General features: G+C 43.7%; 1 protein-coding gene across 1 annotated transcript in view; it reads right to left on the reverse strand.

The window, feature by feature from the left end:
- ddx31 (DEAD (Asp-Glu-Ala-Asp) box polypeptide 31) overlaps nt 1-19668 on the reverse strand; it is a 122205-nt gene that overhangs the window by 11471 nt on the left and 91066 nt on the right. Inside the window, exon 19 of the mRNA XM_078226375.1 lies at nt 14107-14290. Coding sequence (XP_078082501.1) covers nt 14107-14290 — 184 coding nt within the window. The remainder of the gene's footprint in view (nt 1-14106; nt 14291-19668) is intronic.

Here is a 19668-nt window from a genome sequence, read left to right on the forward strand (position 1 = left end):
CCTTCGTCAAAAGGTCGAGGCAAAAAAAAAAACTGCCACAACTTATCCAATACCTTCAGAACAAAATCCATCTCCGATTCGGACTTGAATTCTCGTGGTGCAGTGAATTCGATGCGAACTGCAATTTTAAAACAAAAAAAAAACACTTTGCCCAAAATACAACAAGGTATAGAAGGTAGAATCCTAATGATTGTAAAATGTTTAGCAGCTGCTTTTAGTTGCAGTTAGTTCAGTTTCTTGCTGAATGAAAAGGAACTCCATTTATGACCTGCAACACAATTGCTGAGGGCCTGTATTAAACTGGCCTCAGAGCAAGAGATTTTACACAGCCCACACTAGAAATGTTCTCTGTATTTACAGAAGGCAAAGTAAGTTGTATTGATATGCCGTCAATAAATCTAGGCCCCTAAACTGCTGCCAACAGTCAAAGCACAAGCAGACATGAAACTCAAAGAATGGCAGCTACATGAGAGAAAGATTCCCCACTGTTTCTGTGTAAGGATTATAGAATAACCCCTCAGGGATCCCTGCAACAGAGGGTGCACCATTCACAAACAGACAGCAGCATGAGGCGCTAAATACAATCTGATCAGCTGAATGGGAGCCAGTTAGTGGCTTAGATTGTAAGCAACTACCCTAAGCCACATTTGTTTAGATCTCGCCATTTATTTTTGATCACTGATTTCTCGGTCTTGCAGGCCATTCACCAGGAGGATTTATGCAATCGGCACCATAATCATTTAAACAACTGTTCTATGTTCAGCCAGCAGGAGGTGCAATTCAGTGAGGCAATTTGTACTGTAGCAGGCTAATCTAGAATTATGAAATGCCCCAAGTCGACTTGAGGGCCATACAATGTTGGAATTTTAAACTCTGCTTGCTACCTTAATGCTGGGTGGCAGTGACGACACAGCTCATGTTACAGATAGTTGAACATTAAATGTAACAAAGACTATTAAGTAGATATTTAACTTGGAATATTATAACATGGGAGTGCAACTTTAAGACGACCAGCTGTCTGACTCTAAAGATTAGATTCCTGCACGGAATCCACTCTTCAGTGTCAAGACATTTATGATGGTATATGCTATTGTGGCAGAAGGACAGAAACTTACTGATAAGAAAATAAGGCCAAGGAACAGGGTTTACAAGTACATTGGGAAAGTCATTAAACCCATCAAGTTTGCACTGTTATTTTCTCAAAAAAAAACCTTGATTAATCCAAGTCTCCCGCTCAGTTCATATTCCCTTTAATTTTCTGATTAAGCAACAAGATGATTCCCTTTTAAAGTATTAATGGACATTGCTGCAGTGACAATTCGTGGCTGAGAATTCTGCATTCTTACCACCCTTTGTGAAATTAAATTTTCTCTCACCGCCCCTTACTTTAAAGTATCAAAGAATTAATAACTCCCTTTTACTGTGTCAGGGAACGATGGAAATCACCACTATTTACCTGATCTGAACCCTCTAGTCTTGACAATGTTCTCAGCTCCAATTAAAAGCCTGAATTTAAGCCCCTCTACATAACTTCCTCTTAGCCCTTGTAATATCGGAGTGAATATATTCAACTTCTTTTCAATTGTTTTTATATAACACTGTAGGATATCCAAAACAGATCTTGCTTTTATATTCTGTGCTTCTACTTTAAAAAAAGGATTCTGCAAGTCTATTCCTAGACCTAGGGTATTTCACTGCCACCTTTAATAACCACTGCACCCGCACAGTTTAGTCCCTCTACTCCATTATGTCATTTAAAATCTCATCATTTAAGATGCAACTCATTCCCATATTCTTACTTCCAAAATCTATTATTTCACATTTACCTACATTGAATTGTATCTGCCACCTGGCTAAGCTGTGGTCACCTGGTGTAGTTCACATTATGATTTGCGTTATTGGGGAGGCGATGGCCTAGTGGTATTATCACCAGACTATCAATCCAGAAACTCAGCTAATGTTCTGGGGACCTGGGTTCAAAACCCGCCACGGCAGATGGTGGAATATGAATTCAATTTTTTAAAAATCTGAAATTAAGAATGTACTAATGACCCATGAAACCATTGTCAATTGTCGGGGAAACCCACCTGGTTCACTCACGTTCTTTAGGGAAAGAAATCTGCTGTCCTTACCTGGTCTGGCCTACATGCGACTTCAGAGCTGCAGCAATGTGGTTGACTCTCAACTGCCCTGCAAGGGCAACTAGGGATGGGCAATAAATGCCAGCCAGCGACGCCCATGCCCCACGAATAAATAACCCCCAAATCATACACAATCATATTGCTCCCTCTAGTTAATTTTTGTTCATGACAAACAACTGTGCCTACAGAGACCCGTATGGAACATTATTCACCACGTCTCCAGTCCGAGAAACCTCTCTTTGTCTCTATCCTTTCTCTTCCACCCTCCAAAATCCACCTATGCACAGAATATGAAATGACACAGAATGAGGCCACTCAGCTCATCGTGCGAGTGCTAGCTCTTTGATTGGCACACACGCCCCATAATTCCATCTTTGCTGCAAGTCTCTTATGCGATGCTGCTGCAAAATACATCTACTACATTTATTTAATCTATCCGCTGTTATTTCTTCACTGCTTTTATCGAATGACAGAGATGCAAAGGAATGAAATAACAAAGTTTATGTGGCATTCTCTTGTCCAGCTGGTTCCTTTTGTTTCACACACAAAATATCTACCTGCCCAATCATCAGGGTTTTAGCCCCTCTTCCAATTCTCTTCAGCTCCAAAAGACAATACCCTGGCTTTAAAGTTAATTCCACCATCAGGTAAATTTTCCCGCAAGTTCCATTTCTTGAGCTTGATTACAAAAAAATCCAATTGACAGCCATATCGGGATTTTAATGAGGCAAAAAGTCACACGGCACTTTATAGGAGTGATATTATGAGGTGTGAGAAAAAGCTGAGTTAAAGAGGTGGGCTTTGGGGAATGTTGAAACAGGAAGGGGAGATGGAGAGACAGATGGGCTTAGGGAAGGAATTCCTCAGTGTTAAACCCAGATGACTGAAAGCGTGGCAGTGAACTGAGGGGTGAGGGAGGGGCACAAGAAGCTGCAATCTGAGGAGCAGAGAATTCTGACCGTATAAAAGTAGATCAGGCGAGTCTGATACTTATGAGTCCCTGTCACCCATTAATCCATAACCCCAGCAACTCGCCTTCAAAACAGGTGGGGAAAAAAAAGTTGCATAAATAAATCATCAACTCCCACACTGACTTTGATACGTTAGGATGAAGATCCCTTTCATTTAAACTTCTAACTCAAAGAAAAACATAAATCAACAGGTCAAGCAGCGCAGGCAGCTAACCATCAATGTGCTCATTTACATATTAGGCTTGTATTGGAGCCCTGTGATATGGTAGGAAAAAGGTAGAAGAAAATAAACTTAAAAAGGGAATGTTCCAACTCATGGACAGTGGGTTAAAGAGGGTGTTACGTCAGTCCACTTTCAAGCAATTCAGGAAAATAACTAATTATAACTCAAACTTAGGCTATTTAACAAAAGTAGGATGACCCCGGTGTGTCTGCTTCTCCAGGGAGCCCAACAGCACCAAATGACAATGTTAGGTTTCACTCAAAAGAAAGTGGCCCAAGTTGCCAGCTGACAGGGGCATCCCTAGCTAACAGGTGTTCAGTTTACACAAACCTCTTTTTGCTTATTGTACTAGGTAACAGCTGCTTACTGCACCAGTTTCCCCCAAGCAATCCCCTGACACACAGAGGGAGACAAGTGAGTGTTTTGAATCGGGTCAAATTTAAATCGTTGTCTATTCTATTAGCCGCAGCACAAGCTGTGATCTGACACATTACTACCGGCATTACATAAAAGGAAGTTATTGTCAGTAAACAGACCTTTCATATCAATACCTTTTAAAAATAGACCTTTTAATTAACATTACTCCTTTTAATGAGCATGATAGAAGAGCAATTGGGACTGCCCTTTGTACATAACGGTATTGATTTTTTGCTAACAGTGCTCCCTCCACTCAGCTTTAGAAGGGTTCTTATTTCCGTATTACACTGTCCAGTTATAAGGTGCAGGTGCAGATAAACAAACATGAAGGGTTTTATTTGGGGATGGGGGAAAGCATTTAGAAAGGTAAAGATCTCAATTCTCCCTCTCATTGCAGAAGATGGTTAGAGAAAGCAGAAAGTTTGATGCTTCAAAAATTCCTCCCGTTCACTTCAATTGAAAATAAATGGACACTACTGTAGTGTTTCCAAAGTTCACGGAAATACTTTTTTCCTGTTGCCAGATGGACAAAATCAAATTCAACCAAGCCCCAATGTTTTTCTATTTTTCTCCTAAAGACACCGGGGAAAATGTTTAACTTCCCAAGGTGGGAGGTAAAATAATTTAAGTTTTCAAAGCAAATTCACCTCCAAACCACCCATTTAAGGTTTTAACAGACAGAGGCCACTTTCAGTTTAAGTTTAATTATTAGTGTCACAGAAGTTACTGTGAAAATCTCCTAGTCGCCACACTCCAGCGCCTGTTCGGGTACACGGAGGGAGAATTTAGCATGGCCAATGCACCTAACCAGCACGTCTTTCGGACTGTGGGAAGAAACCGGAGGAAACCCACGCAGACACGGGGAGAACGTGTAGACTCCGCACAGACAGTGACCCAAGCCGGGATCGAACCCGTGTCAGCAGTGCTATACACTATGCCACCATGTCGCCCTCAGGTGTGTTGGTCAGTAAGATTGTTTTTAAAGGAGGCTCTGTGCTTCACTTTTAAATAACATTTTTGTTTCTAACCCAGAAGGACAGGTTCCTGGTGCTCAGGAATCCTGACAGGTAAAGGGATGTGATCACCCACTCGGTTCACACCGCCCTGCCTTGTGGTCAGTGACTCGGTCAACACCCTGCCCATCCCCACAATCACCCCCATATTCCACCCCCCCACCCCACTGTATTCACCCACTTTAACCATGTCCCTTCCCCAATCTTCAGTCACCCACTTGATCCACAACCCCCACCCTATGGTCACCAGCACTGTGTAGACCTCCCCCACCCCCCGTAGTCACCCACTCGGTCAACACTGAACCACCCCCCCCTCATCAATAACCCTTTCCATCCAAACACTGCCCCACAATCATCCAATCTTCCCACTTATGCCCCTGACCCCCCAACATGCAATCCCTTCTCTGTCTGCCCCACAATCTCTCTCTCCATTCATACTCTTACCCCAACCCCCACAATCATCCACTGCACTAACTCTTCCAGCCACAATCACCCTTTCTGTCCACACTGCCCACCTCACCCCCGCATCACCCACCACAATCGCCCTCTCTGTCCACACCTCATGATTTTAAATTGAGGGCTGAATTACATTTGTGCACCTTGGTAAAATTATTAACTGTCCTCCAACCAATGAAGACTGTACCAGGCCTTCACTCTTTACAATTCCATGGCAGGTTGATCAGTAAACAATGCACCACAGTTTGAACAGCCACGGGTTGGATCCCATGGGATAAAGGGGGAGGTGGCTAGATGGGTGGAGAACTGGCTTGGTCATAGAAGACAGAGGGTGGTAGTGGAAGGGTCTTTTTCCGGCTGGAGGCCTGTGACTAGTGGTGTACCGCAGGGCTCTGTATTGGGACCTCTGCTGTTTGTGATTTATATAAATGATCTGGAAGAAGGAGTAACTGGGGTGATCAGTAAGTTTGCAGACGACACAAAACTGGCAGGACTTGCAGACAGTGAGGAACATAGTCAGAGGCTACAGAAGGATATAGATAGGCTGGAAATTTGGGCAAGGAAATGGCAGATGGAGTTCAATCCTGATAAATGCGAAGTGATGCATTTTGGTGGGAATAATGTAGGGAGGAGCTACACGATAAATGGAAGAACCATAAAGGGTGTAGGGACGCAGGGGGACCTGGGTGTGCAAGTCCACAGATCTTTGAAGGTGACGTCACAGGTGGAGAAGGTGGTGAAGAAGGCATATGGCATGCTTGCCTTTATAGGACGGGGCATAGAGTATAAAAGTTGGGGTCTGATGTTGCAGATGTATAGAACGTTGGTTCGGCCGCATTTGGAATACTGCGTCCAGTTCTGGTCGCCACACTACCAGAAGGACGTGGAGGCTTTGGAGAGAGTACAGAGGAGGTTTACCAGGATGTTGCCTGGTATGGAGGGGCTTGGTTATGAGGAGAGATTGGGGAAACTGGGGTTGTTCTCCTTGGAAAGACGGAGGATGAGGGGAGACTTAATAGAGGTGTATAAAATTATGAAAGGCATAGATAGGGTGAACGGTGGGAAGCTTTTCCCCGGGTCGGTGGTGACGTTCACGAGGGGTCATAGGTTCAAGGTGAAGGGGGGGAGGTTTAACACAGATATCAGAAGGACATATTTCACACAGAGGGTCGTGGGGGCCTGGAATGTGTTGCCGGGCAAGGTGGTGGAGGCGGACACACTGGGAACGTTTAAGACTTATCTAGACAGCTATATGAACGGAGTGGGAATGGAGGGATACAAAAGAGTGGTCTAGTTTGGACCAGGGAGCGGCGCGGGCTAATTGTTCCTTGTTTCTCGTTTCAAGGCTTCATTCTATGATCATCTTGCTGGTGCCAGTACAGAGCGAGACTGCGGATAGTTGGGAACCTGTCTCGGGGGCAGGGAATTCAGATGGTGTTCGTGGAAGTGGAAATGACTAGGGTTGGGAAGCATTTTCCGATCAGGGCCATTGTGATCTCCTGGACTCGTTTCGATCGCCTCAGGGGGTCGGAGAGGAATTTCCCAGATTTTTTTTTCCCCATATTGGCCCTGGGGTTTTTCACTCTGGGTTTTCGCCTCTCCCTGGAGATCACATGGTCTGGAATGGGGGGGTGGGGGTGAGTTAATAGGTTGTAATGAACAAAGCATCGTAGCTGTGAGGGACAGCTCGGTGATTGGTAGGTAGATAGGCTGGAAAATTGGGCGGGGATCCTGGATTCAGGATTCAATCCTGGACCGGGGAGCGGCGCGGGCTTGGAGGGCCGAAGGGCCTGTTCCTGTGCTGTATTGTTCTTTGTTGTTCTTGGGTATAAACAGCTATGTACAAATTTCAGTGGATTCATTTTGTTTTTACCATCGCAACAAAATGTTGACAGTCCAGTGGTAATAATGCCGCACAAGTGATTTTTATAATCACAACGTTATGACAGTGACTGGCTTGGCCTTCCACTGAAAGAAAAGACTCACATTTACACCGAGTCCTTCAGTCACAGGACATCCCAAAGCACTCTACAGCCACTGTAATAATTTTGAAGTGTGGTCACCTTTGTAATGTAGAAAAGGCAGCAGCTTATTCGCAGACAGCAAGTCCCTCAAAACAGCAATGTGAAAATGAGCAAATAATCTGTTTCTGTGATGTTGGCTGAGGGAAAATATTGGTCAAGACACCAGGGCTAACTCCCTGGTCTTTTCTGAAATAGTGCCATGGAACTTTTTACATGCACTCGAGAGTGCAACATGGCCTCGGTTTAATGTCTCATCCAAAAGATTGCACCTCCAACACTGCAGCACTCCCTTGTGCTGCATTAAGAGTGTCAGCCTAGATTTTATTTGCTCAAGTTCTGCATATTAAATAACAAAAATATTTACTTCAGGTTGATGGCCTTTTGTCAGAACAATTCTGTTTCCCTCTCTACAGATGCCGCCAGATCTTCTGAGTATTTCCAGTATTCTCTGTCTTAATTTCAGATTTCTAGTATCCACAGCATTTTGCTTTTGCAAATACAACCTGGTTCACAGAATCGGGCAACTTCCAAGCATATTTTCTTAAAAAAGACAATGTTGCAGCCTTGAAGTGGGCAACTTCTGTCGTCCAGGCCCTCCACACGGTTACATTTCTCCTGACTCTAGTCCATACTCTTCCAGAAAGGGGAGTTGTTGTATTCTTATACTATAATACAATCTTGGCCTGCTCTTACATAACACAAGATATGTAATATGTAGAACACACGTTTACCCGAGGGCATTTACCCAGCTTTATCTTTCAGACATTGCTACAAGCTTATTCTAACAACTCTTTGTTGGTACAGTGACCATGAAGAAATTCACCAACATTGGCATTTCCTGAGTGGGCATGTGTTAAAGGTTTGGACTTGGGAGGTGTTAATAGATTGACAGATTTCCATCCTCGAGGATCAAGAGCGATGCAGATACATGGAGGCTGCAAGCAAGGAGCTGGTCATCCTGGAGTTCCGTTGTTCTCTGACATCACTCAAAATTCTGAGGTTGAAGGGAACCATCTGTGCTTACATAATATGCAAGTCTGAATATCCAGTTTGCAGGTTTAGCTGGGGCTTCATTTTTAGCTGCCGACACAGCTTATAATTTTTACAGCCTTCATTTATCCCGTTTCCTGGGTATTTCCTTTCTCTGTCCATATGTTTCAACACAGTAAGAAGTTTAACAACACCAGGTTAAAGTCCAACAGATTTATTTGGTAGCAAAAGCCACACAAGCTTTCGAAGCTCTAAGCCCCTTCTTCAGGTGAGTGGGTATGTTTCAAAACTGTCTGTTGTTCATATATACAGACAAGATTAAGATTTCCCTTTCATAGAATCATAGAAACCCTACAATGCAGAAGGAGGCCATTCGGCCCATCGAGTCTGCACTGACCACAATGCCACCCACGTCCTATTCCCGTAACCCCATATATTTACCCTGCTAGTCCCCCTGACACTAAGGGACAATCAACCATGGTCAATCAACCTAGTCTTTGGACTGTGGGAGGAAACCGGAGCACCCGGAGGAAACCCACACGGACACGGTGAGAACGTGCAGACTCCACACAGACAGTGACCCGAGGCTGGAATTGAACCTGGGTCCCTGGCGCTGTGAGGCAGCAGTGCTAACCACTGTTGTTCATACACACAGACAAGATTAAGATTTCCCTTTCTCACACATTTACTCGACAACAAGATATGCTAAATGCTTGGATAGATCGACTTGTTAAAATTGTAGTGAGGCATTCTAGCAACAATGAAAACAAAGAAATCAGCATTCACGTTGGTGTACGGAGCTAAGCTGTGGAGAATTGACCATTTTGCCCTTGGTCCTTCCCTCTCCTCCCACACTTCAATCTGTTGCCTAAAATCCAAACAGCATGAAAGTGAGACATAACTGAAAGAAGCAGTCCTAGAGGAAGTGTTTTCATCACTGTGGTACTTATCTAGCTTTTAGATAGTGAACGCTTTACAAATGTCAATACATTAGTTTTGGGAAATCTATCGAAGAAGTACAAAAACGTTCACACTGCTGCCTGGGTTTGATTCCCAGCTTAGGTCACTGTCTGTGTGGAGTTTGCACATTCTCCCGATGTTTGTGTGGGTTTCCTCTGGGTGCTCCGGTTTTCTCCCATAGTCTGAAAGACGTGCTGGTTAGGTGCATTGGCTGTGCTAAATTCTCCCTCAGTGTACCCAAACAGGCGCCGGAGTGTGGAAACTGAGAGATTTTCACGGTAACTTCATTACAGTGCTAATGAAAGCCCACTTGCGACATAATAATATATATAATAAGTAAACTTAAACTTTAAAAATCACATATTGCCTGCCCACAAATTCTTCCTTCTTGTTGTCACGTTTTTGTCACAGTTTGTTAATGTATTTCCATCATAGATTCCCATATGCACAATTAAAACTGTCCACCTAGAGATGGCGTGCAGTAATTATATCCTCCCACCAATGGTGGTGATGTAGCAAATATATAGTCTGCGTCTGAACTTCATAGCCTCTACTGCAAATAAATCTATACGCTCTGATCAACTTGATCTCTTAGCTTCCTAAATAAGCATAAGTAGTATGCTTTACACATGGGTCATCAAGATAATTCATTTTCCCATTTTAAATCAACTAATACAAGACCTATTGTAAAAAAAATAAGGATAGAATGTATGAATTTTATGTATGGAGTGCGCTTTGGTCTAATTATGTACCACCTCTCAACTCTGCTTCACCTGAGAGGTAAACTTGGTTTTGATTCCTTGTGTGTAACAACACCAGCTAGAATTATAAAATATTTTTATGTTGCACCTTCTCGGTACAATTCTTAGAAAGACCAATGCATTGGATTTTAAAATGGGGGTATGGTTGGGGGTCTTGTGGGAAATCAAATACATAATATTCTCTAACAACAAACAGGGGCCAATTGCCTGTAATCTTTGCAGCCACCGAAGAGTTTGTGGAAGGCTTTGTTTTAGGCTTCAGCCAGTAAACAGATTATCAGACAGAGAAGGAGCTTTTCTTTTCTCACTCTTCCTCAGGTGATAGAAATAATTAGTATTCATCACCAGCCTGTTCAAAAACAGCTTGGGCTTTCTTCAGAAGTCCTTGCCCAGTATGAAAGATCTTCTTTGATCTGAGGTGTGATACGCTCCTTAGAGATGTATCTTTCTTGCTAGCTCTCCTAAGTTTTTGAGTTCACTTAGCTCAATTGTATTTCCGCAGCATGGCAGTGAAGCAAAGCTCTATGTTCACTCAAGATTTGGGCAAAACACTCAGCAAAAAAAACCATAGGAATTTTTGAAAGTCTGCTACTTTCTGTGAACTCAACTCAGTAATGGTACCTACTGCTGAGTCAGAAGGTTGAGAGTTTAAAACCCTCTCCAAGACTTCAGTATATAATCTTGGATGTCATTTCAATGCAGTATTGAACTGAGGGAGAGCTGCATCTGTGGATGTGCCATCTTTTATAGAATCCCTACAGTGCAGAAAGAGGCCCTTTGGCCCACCGAGGCTGCACTGATATTAATCCCACCCAGGCCCTATCCCCGTAACCGCACATATTTACCTTGCTAACTTCCCTGACACCAAGGAGTAATTTAGTATGGCCAATTAACCTAACTGCACATCTTTGGACTGTGGGAGGAAACCATGCAGACACGGGGAGAATGTGCAAACTCCACACAGACAGTTAACCGAGGCTGGAATCGAATCCAGATTCCTGGCGCTGTGAGACAGCAGTGCTAACCACTGTGCCACCCACATGGGACATCAAATGTTCAGGTGAAAGCAAAAGATCCCATGGTACTATCGGAAGAAAAGATCACATTCTAGCTCCTGTTTTTTCTTCAATCAGACAATCAAATGAATTTGACTGGCCATCTATACCACATGCTGTTTGTGGGATATTGTATGCAGATTGCCATCATAATGTACTACGTTCAAATGTAATCAATTGGCAATTAATTACTTTGGCACATTCTGAGAATTGTGAAATGGGCTATAGTTTCTTTCGGTTTCAGGAAACGGTGTCAAGGATGAATGTTTGTTAAAACAGTGTTGCAGTTTATCTGCTGTATGTGGCTTTCATACAAATTAAACTTCTGATGAATTTTGGTTTGTAGTTTAGCTTGTATTGTAGGGTCTATCAGTACTTTATGCCAATTAGGAGTGAATGACAGATGGCGTCTACATCTTCCAATGCAAAATCACTTAAAGTTAATTTATTAGTCACAAGTAAGGCTTACATTAACATTGCAATGAAGTTACTGTGAAATTCCCCTAGTCGCCATACTCCGGTGCCTGTTGAGGTCATTAGCACATCCGAAAGATGTGCTAACCAGCACATCTTTCGGACTATGGGAGGAAACCGGAGCACCCGGCGGAAACCCATGCAGACACGGGGGAGAACGTGCAAACTCCACCCAGACAGTGATCCAAGCTGGGAATCAAACCTGGGTCCCTAGCACTGTGAAGCAGCGGTGCTAACCACTATGCCACCATGCCGCCTGTCATTGTAAGAGTCATTCATACATACAAACATACATGTGAAATAGGAGAAGTAGGCCATTCGGCCCCTTAGGTCTGCTCTGCCATTCGATAAAATCATGGTTGATCTGTTTGTTTCAAGTTCCACATTTCTACCTAGCCCCCGATAGATAACCTTTGATCCTCTTGACGAACAAGGATCCAGCTATTTCCACCTTAAAAACATTCACTGTTGATACATTAGCACACTCCAAATATGAGGTTTAACAGTTTTAGTTTGTAGCAGACATAGGTCTATCTTTGGCAACTAACAGCTTTGTGGCTTTGAGCGTGGAGAGAAAGTTGGGAGAGAGCCTAAATTGTAACCGTATCGTCATGGGAATCACTAGTACTTACATCACTCATTGCAAAGAACTCAGTTGAAAAAAGGTACAAAATATGTTTCCATCCTTTTTCCTGCATGAATACATTACAAAAAGTATATTGAATAGAATCATATACCCATCCCTGGGCACACCTGAATACCACTGCACTTGTGACTTGTGCGTTTGTTACATTTTTTGTTAATTGTCATTATGCTTAGTTGAGGAAATTAAATACTTTAGTTTTGAGCCGAGGTCATCACCAATGATCTAGACAGACGCAAAATAAAACTCCATTCACTCAATTGCTTTAACTCTAGCCATCGTGAAATGTCCCCTACTGCTCCAGTATGATTCCCTGTGGTTTCCCTGAGTGAATGCCAATGCAGTGCTGGCTTGAGCCAAAATGTGGACAGTTTTTCTGCTGTGGAGCCATGCCCAGTCAGAACTGAGAAAGAAGATTTTGATAATGTAGGTCTAGACTGAACTTGAACCCACGTAATCCAGAGGTGAAAGGACACATACCAACCCACTGTGCTACCCAGTTCTTGACACATGAATTATGAGTTCTTTCTTTTGGAAGATTAAAGCAATAATACATAGATTTGGTTCAATGTTTGCTGTTAGAACTCAGATAGCTAGGCGGTGAAGGAAAGAACACTGCAGACCACACTTTATATATTTTCTATTCACAGAGATGCACACTGAATACCATGCACCTCCAATCATCAACCCTCTTTCAGTCCACTCAAACTTGTGGGCAAGTCCCCAGTTGATACCACTTGAATACAATTAACACTCACTTGATATTCATTTAACAATGACGACTGAAACACAGAAACAACTTATTATGAAACAAATCCAGAATGGCTCTGCAGAGTTTATCCTTGAGGGAATGAAAATCTGAATTGCATGCAGGCAAGCACAGTGTTACAGCAACAGCCAGTAGATCCATCAATATGCCTGGCATGATCTTGTGCATCAAGTATGTATGTTAGCTGGAGCACACTCATCTTGCTGAAGACTGGAAAAGTATCCAGCACTCCGAATCCCTATATAACCGTTGTTACAAACGCCATAACCCACTCTTACAGAGCAGGAGGTGGCTGGACATAACACGGAAGATGGCATTAAACTCTTCACCTGACTCAAGAACAACTTCTTCCCTGCTGCCATCAGACTTCTGAATGGACCTGCCTCATGTTAAGTTGATATGTCTCTAAACCCTAGCTATGACTGTAACACTACATTCTGCCCTCTCCTTTCCTTCTCTATGAACGGTATGCTTTCTCTGTATAGCATTCAAGAAACAATACTTTTCACTGTATACTAATATATGTGACAATAATAAATCAAATCAAATTGTTGGGTTAGCAACACCCAGGCAAAGGAAAGTAGCCTAATGTACTCTGTTCAGTCACCGCTGACAAAATAACTCGCCAGCAATTTCTCCGTCACCGATTTCTGTTAAAATCATGGCAGCAGAGCAAGAGAAACCCCAAGAAATGCACTTCTTTGATCCTGAAGCATGAAACATTACAATATAGTACGTGGAACAAAAACAGGCTCCTTGTCATCAATTTAAACACCTGAAAATGCCAGACGAGCAAAATTTGCAACTGTTGGTATGTAAACATCATAAAATTCCAGAACAACTATCCCAAGGTTTCAGTGTATATTCAAATTAAATCTTCAAATAAAAAGTAACACAATCTTATTTGAATGCCACAGATATTGCAAAAACTAGATAACACAAACCGAAAGATAACAATGCAACATACATAATTTTGTTGGAAGCTCTGTTTCATTTTTGGTTCTAGCATTGAAATTGAGGTCAGGAGTAACACATTCAGCTGTTGTAATCAGTTTTATTCTAAGTTCTAGCCCGTCGAGTTAACTAGAAAACCCCAAAATGCACACGCACACACATACAGACATGTATATTGTATAGACATAAATAGAACAGCTGTGATCTTTTATTAGTTAATTAGCAATAAAAAAGATGCAGCGTCAAGGCCCTTACCTTTTTACCCTTGGTTTAAGATTCTTCTTCAGCTGGCTGGCCATTATTGTGCTGCTCAGGTTCTGGGGGGCATCTCGGAGTCCAAAGCTCTTGGCAGCGTGTCCAAGATGAAGTGTTTTCACATGGAAGACATGCTTTAGATTTGTTGGATATGTGGTGTATGCTCGAATAAATGACTGCAATGCTGAAAATTTTAAAAATATGAGGAGGAAGTTAACCACATTTGTGGTAGCAATTATACATGGAAAATTAAAATAAATTAGACATAGTTACATTTTTTACGGGAACCTGGAAGGATTTACTGTTATCATTCTATACTTGTCTGTGTTAGAAAAAAAAGGTATGCCAACTTAATAATGATTCAAAGTGTTGGCCAGTTGCACACAGTATTTCCAAGGGATCTAAAATTATCTTCTAAAAATTGTAATGTGTGAAAACTATGAAGCAAGTATGTTGCTGAAGAATTTTTGAGGCACCTCCTTCACAAAGTGGAAAATAAACCAAGCGGTGCCTTGCAGATACTATGGCCGGATTGTTACGGTCATTCACGCCAGTGGGGATTTTCCCATCCTGCTGCAGGGAATGGAAATTTGGTTGGGTGCCAAATTCTCCGACCTTGCTGCAGCAGGAATGTGGCATAAACGATTGGCAAGATCGCGCAGTATGTGAGAGATTTTCTAGGGCCGCACAGTGGTTAGCACTGCTGCCTCACAGCGCCAGAGACCCGAGTTCAATTCCCAACTTGGATCACTGTGTGGAGTTTGTACGTTCTTTCCCGTGTCTGCGTAGGTTTCCTCAGGGTGCTCCGGTTTCCTCCCAAGGTCCAAAGACGTGTGGGTTAGGTGGATTGGCCATGCTAAATTGCCCCTTAGGGTTAGGGGGGCTAGTTAGGGGGATAGGGCCTGGGTGGGTTTGTGGTCGGTGCAGACTCGATGGGCCAAATGGCCCCTTCTTCACTGTCGGATTCTATGATTTTCCTGGAAATCGGCAAAGGCCGTTGGCAGGTGGGAAAAATGGTGTTGAAGCTGCCGACAGCAACGGCAGCTTTCTTTGCTATGTAGTGCAGCACTTTGGGAAAAACATCAAGGATCAGGTCCCATGATATATTGCTGGCGGGACAGTCTCTGATTCCTGCCCTGTGAGCAGATTAGAAACGAGTGGAGTGGGTGCTACTTCTCACCTCGGTGAACAGTGAAAAATGATTGGTGGCATTTACTCACAGCTGACTTCAAAATCTGGGCCAATATATTTAAGCTTTCCAGCACCCCCACTGATAGGAGGGTGCAATTACACAGACTCCAAATTCAACATCTGGACATAGAGGGGGCGATTCTCCCACCTCACGGGCTGGGAGATTTCAGCCGGGCCAGATGAGCACGATCGCATTGGGCGTCCAGCCCAGAGTGCCTCTCCCAGCTCCGGATTTCTGGTTAGCTCCGGGGCTGCATTAGGTATGCGGGGTGGCGGGATTTCAATGTGATTAGTGGGCCTGGTGGTTTGGGGGGGGGGGGGGGTGGTGCGCGGTGCGGGGGGGAGGTGCTGAAGTCTCTGGGCCTACTAGCATCTCCCCAGAGTGTTTCACCCCAGCCGGGTTTTCACTACTAGGGCAGTGCCGAGGGACTGGGGAGTATGGGGGCAGGGTCTGATGGAGGTGGGGCCTAGGGGGTGAGCGGTGGGGGTGGGGGAGGTCCCACTGCCATTCTGCATGGGGATCATTGGGGGGAGGGAGGCGAGCGACTGGGGCGGGCTGCAGGAATGGTCGGGGGGAGGTAGCGATTGAGCTGGCCGGCAATTGGGAAGCCGGAAGTGCGAGGCCACTGTGCACGCGCCAATCGTGGCACTGACAGATCGGCACGTGCGCAGTGGCCCGTTCAGCACGTTGATTTCAGTCTCTCCAGTGGGAATAGGTCCCGCCCCCTGAAATGTAATGATACTCACGCTGGTGGCCTCTGCAGTGCACAGAGTGTGGGAGATTCTTCTCTGAACTCCCACTGAAACAAACAGCGCGAATTACTCCAGTTTTCACGCAAATTTGACACTTAGAATTTTTTTGGGAGAATTCCGGCTGGAATTTAAAATAGCAATATAAATAAATAATCTAGGATTTTAAAACAAGGACTGAATTCCATCTGCAGGGCCCTGGTCCAAATCTCCTCTGGTTTTAAACCCTCTTTATCTGAAACTTTGCATTGGTCTTGATCATGTTTGCAACAAAGATGATAAATTATTTACTAGTTAGATTGGTGTGTAATTCCACAAGAGAACTTGCTGAACAAGGAAATTGTGATTTAAAAGCCAGAAACCACAAAGAATATAAAAAGCGGCCAGGACATTCCTTTGCAACAAAAAAGAGTAAGTTACTTCCATCTTTAGCTGTCTCCTTTTGGCATTGCCTGCAGTAAAGGATCAAAGGGAAGGATTCACAACCTATTCACTCTGCATCCAATGATGCAAGTACTTTAACTCTTTGCAGTGCTGAACCTCTCTCTTGGTATTTGATACATGGCTTTCACAAGGCAGAAACTTCATATATTGTAGATTAATAGATAATAGAAACTATTAACATGGGAACAAACTTCGCCAAGTCTTTTTTGTAAAAAATGGTTTACGTAAAATAAACAACACAAATGAGACTGGATACTACCATTGGATAAATGCAGGGTTTATTGGGCTTGATGGTGTCCAATGTTCTTATGGATTGGAAGAGCCTGCAGAGTTCTAACATAGCAAACTTTACTCATAAATATGCAACTGGCATGTGAATTGCACGAGATGTTACCTTGGTGCAAACATTAAAACTAGTGTAGTGAATGCCCACAATAATCCGGAGAACAGGTTGATCATGATTTCAATCAGCATGCAACGCTCTTTCATAAGATCACAGAGCTTAGCAAGTGTTAAGCAACAGAAAGGATCTCCACCAGCACTATTTCATAGAATCCCATTCAGCACTATTTCATAGAATCCCATTCAGCGCCATTCGGCCCATCAAGTCTGCACCGACCACCCAGGCCCTATTCCCGTAACTCCACATATTTACCCTGCTAAACCCCCTGACACTAGGGTCAATTTAGCATGGCCAATCAACCTAACCCGCACATCTTTGGACTGTGGGAGGAAATTGGAGCACCTGGAGGAAACCCACACAGACACGGGAAGAATGTGCAGACTCCGCACAGACAGTAACAAAGGCTGGAATTGAACCCGGGTCTGTGGCACTGTGAGGCAACAGTGCCAACCACTGTGTGCCACCCGATATTTAAAAAGGATCAAATATATGCTGATTAGTTGCTGGTTCTTTTGATTTGTCACGTGCATTGGGATACAGTGAAAGCATTGTTTCTCACGTGCTATACAGACAAAGCATACCGTTCATAAAGTACATAAGGGAAAAGGAAAGGAGAGGGTGCAGAATATAGTATATACTGCACCAGGAAGCCACACCACAGTACTGTGTCACATCTGTCACATAGTGTCGCAGTTACAGATAGAGTGAAGAGAAAGATCAGCTTAATACATAATAGGTCCTTTCAAAGGTTTGATGGCAGCAGGGAAAAAATTATTCTCGAGTTGGTTGGTACATGTTTTTGGTTCTGGCTACAATTCCACTTGTTTTTGCTGATTTCATTGTTGTTTGTAAAGTCTGCACAGGGAGTTGGCAGGTGCTGGAAGTACTTTTTTAGCTGACTTCAAAGCTTCTGCACAAGCCAGTTGCTCACAGACATGGGAAGGAAGCCTCATCTCAGGAAACCATACCTGGCCAGGGTATTCAAAGAGTAACTCTCCTACACGTACCTCATGGAGAAACAACGCAAGACGTCTGTGCTTTGCTGAGGCCCTCAGTGAAATGCCAATTGCTGTAATCACAACACTAACCTCAGACTAGGGAAGGCCTACACTGCCAGTGGCTGTGAAGTTATGTGCCGATGAGCTTTTGTGTGTTTCACTCCTTCCCAGCTGGTGCTGGAGATATTAGCAATATCTTGCAGTCTGCCATGAAGTGCTGCATAAGGGAGATCACTGAGGCTTTCTAGTCAAAGAGAGCCAACTTCATTTCATTCTCTCTTGCCAGAGACAAACAGGTGGAGTGAGGACAAGGGTTTGTTGGTTTGCAGACTTCCCCATTGTGCAGGGAACTATAATTGCACGCACATTGTATTGTGGGTGTTGCATGCCAACTCTGCTGTGTACCGGAACCAAACAGGATTCCACTCCCTCAACGTCCAGCCGGTGTATTTTATTCATTCATGGGACACGGGCGTCACCAGCTGGCCAGCATTTATTGCCCATCCCTAGCTGCCCGAGGGCAGTTGAGAGTCAATCACATTGCTGGGCTCCGAAGTCACATTGGGCCAGACCAGGTAAGGGTGGCAGATTTCTTTCCCTAAAAGAACATGAACCAGATGGGTTTTCCCGACAATCGACAATGGTTTCATGGTCATCAGTAGATTCTTAATTCCAGAAATTTTTATTGAATTCAAATTCCATCATCTGTCGTGGCGGGATTCGAACCCAGGTCCCCAGAACATCAGTTGAGTTTCTGGATTAATAGTCGAGCGATAATACCACTAGGCCATTGCCTCCAGAGGTAGCCCATCATGCAGGTCAGTGCCTGATATCCTGGCAGTGATTGCTTCAGAACGAAAGTATCTCCATGGCGAACCAAGGTAGCTAGTGCTGCCTGCTGACAACATGACGCGGCTGTGTAAACCATGCACAGGGGTATGCATACAATGAAAACCAAGCTGCCACAAAGAATGTGACAGAGTGGACCAGTGATTCCCAACCTTTAATACATCATATGATAAATTTGAGTCCACATCCTATTTTCTCTATCTTCTTCCCTTAATGGGAACTTCGTTTTTAAACTTCTCCCTGTCCTCTAACCTGTTTTTTTAAACTCTCCCCATCTCGCCTCTCAGGGTTTTTACACCCTCGAGTTTTTGCTTTTTTGCGTAGGTGCTGTCTTCAGCTTTAAGTCCGGTTGGTCACACGCACGGACCTGACCAACATCAAAACCATGCCTGTGTGGCCTTTTTCCCAGCCAAAGACGAAGGTTAGAGTCATAGAGGTTTACAGCGTGGAAACAGGCCCTTTGGCCCAACTTGTCCATGCTGCCCTTTTTTAAAAAACTAGCCCCAATTGCCTGCATTTGGCCCATATCCCTCTATACCCACCTTACCCATGTAACTGTCTAAATGCTTTTTAAAAGACAAAATTATAGAGTTAGTTTTAGTTAATTACATAAATGTTGAATCATTTCTCGTGACAGTGGTTGGGAACTGCTGGAGTAGACCAGTGATGCACTAAAACAATTCCTCAGCTTTCAGCACTCCGAACGCCATGGCTAAGTGGATCCCAAATTCCAAATGTTATGTCGCATGCTGCACAGTCTTGCCATTGAGACAGATCTTGCCACAAGCAACCAGTAAAAAAAGGAAGCAGCAGCAGAAAGGAAGGGAGGTAGCAACCTAGCCAGCCTCTTTTTGCCTGGGCTATATATGAGGAACTAATCAGAGTAAGATACCAACTTATGAATGAGGAGTAGGCCATGTGGCCCCT

This window comes from Mustelus asterias, chromosome 13 (genome assembly GCF_964213995.1).
Source record: "Mustelus asterias chromosome 13, sMusAst1.hap1.1, whole genome shotgun sequence".
Classification (NCBI taxonomy): Eukaryota; Metazoa; Chordata; class Chondrichthyes; order Carcharhiniformes; family Triakidae; genus Mustelus; species Mustelus asterias.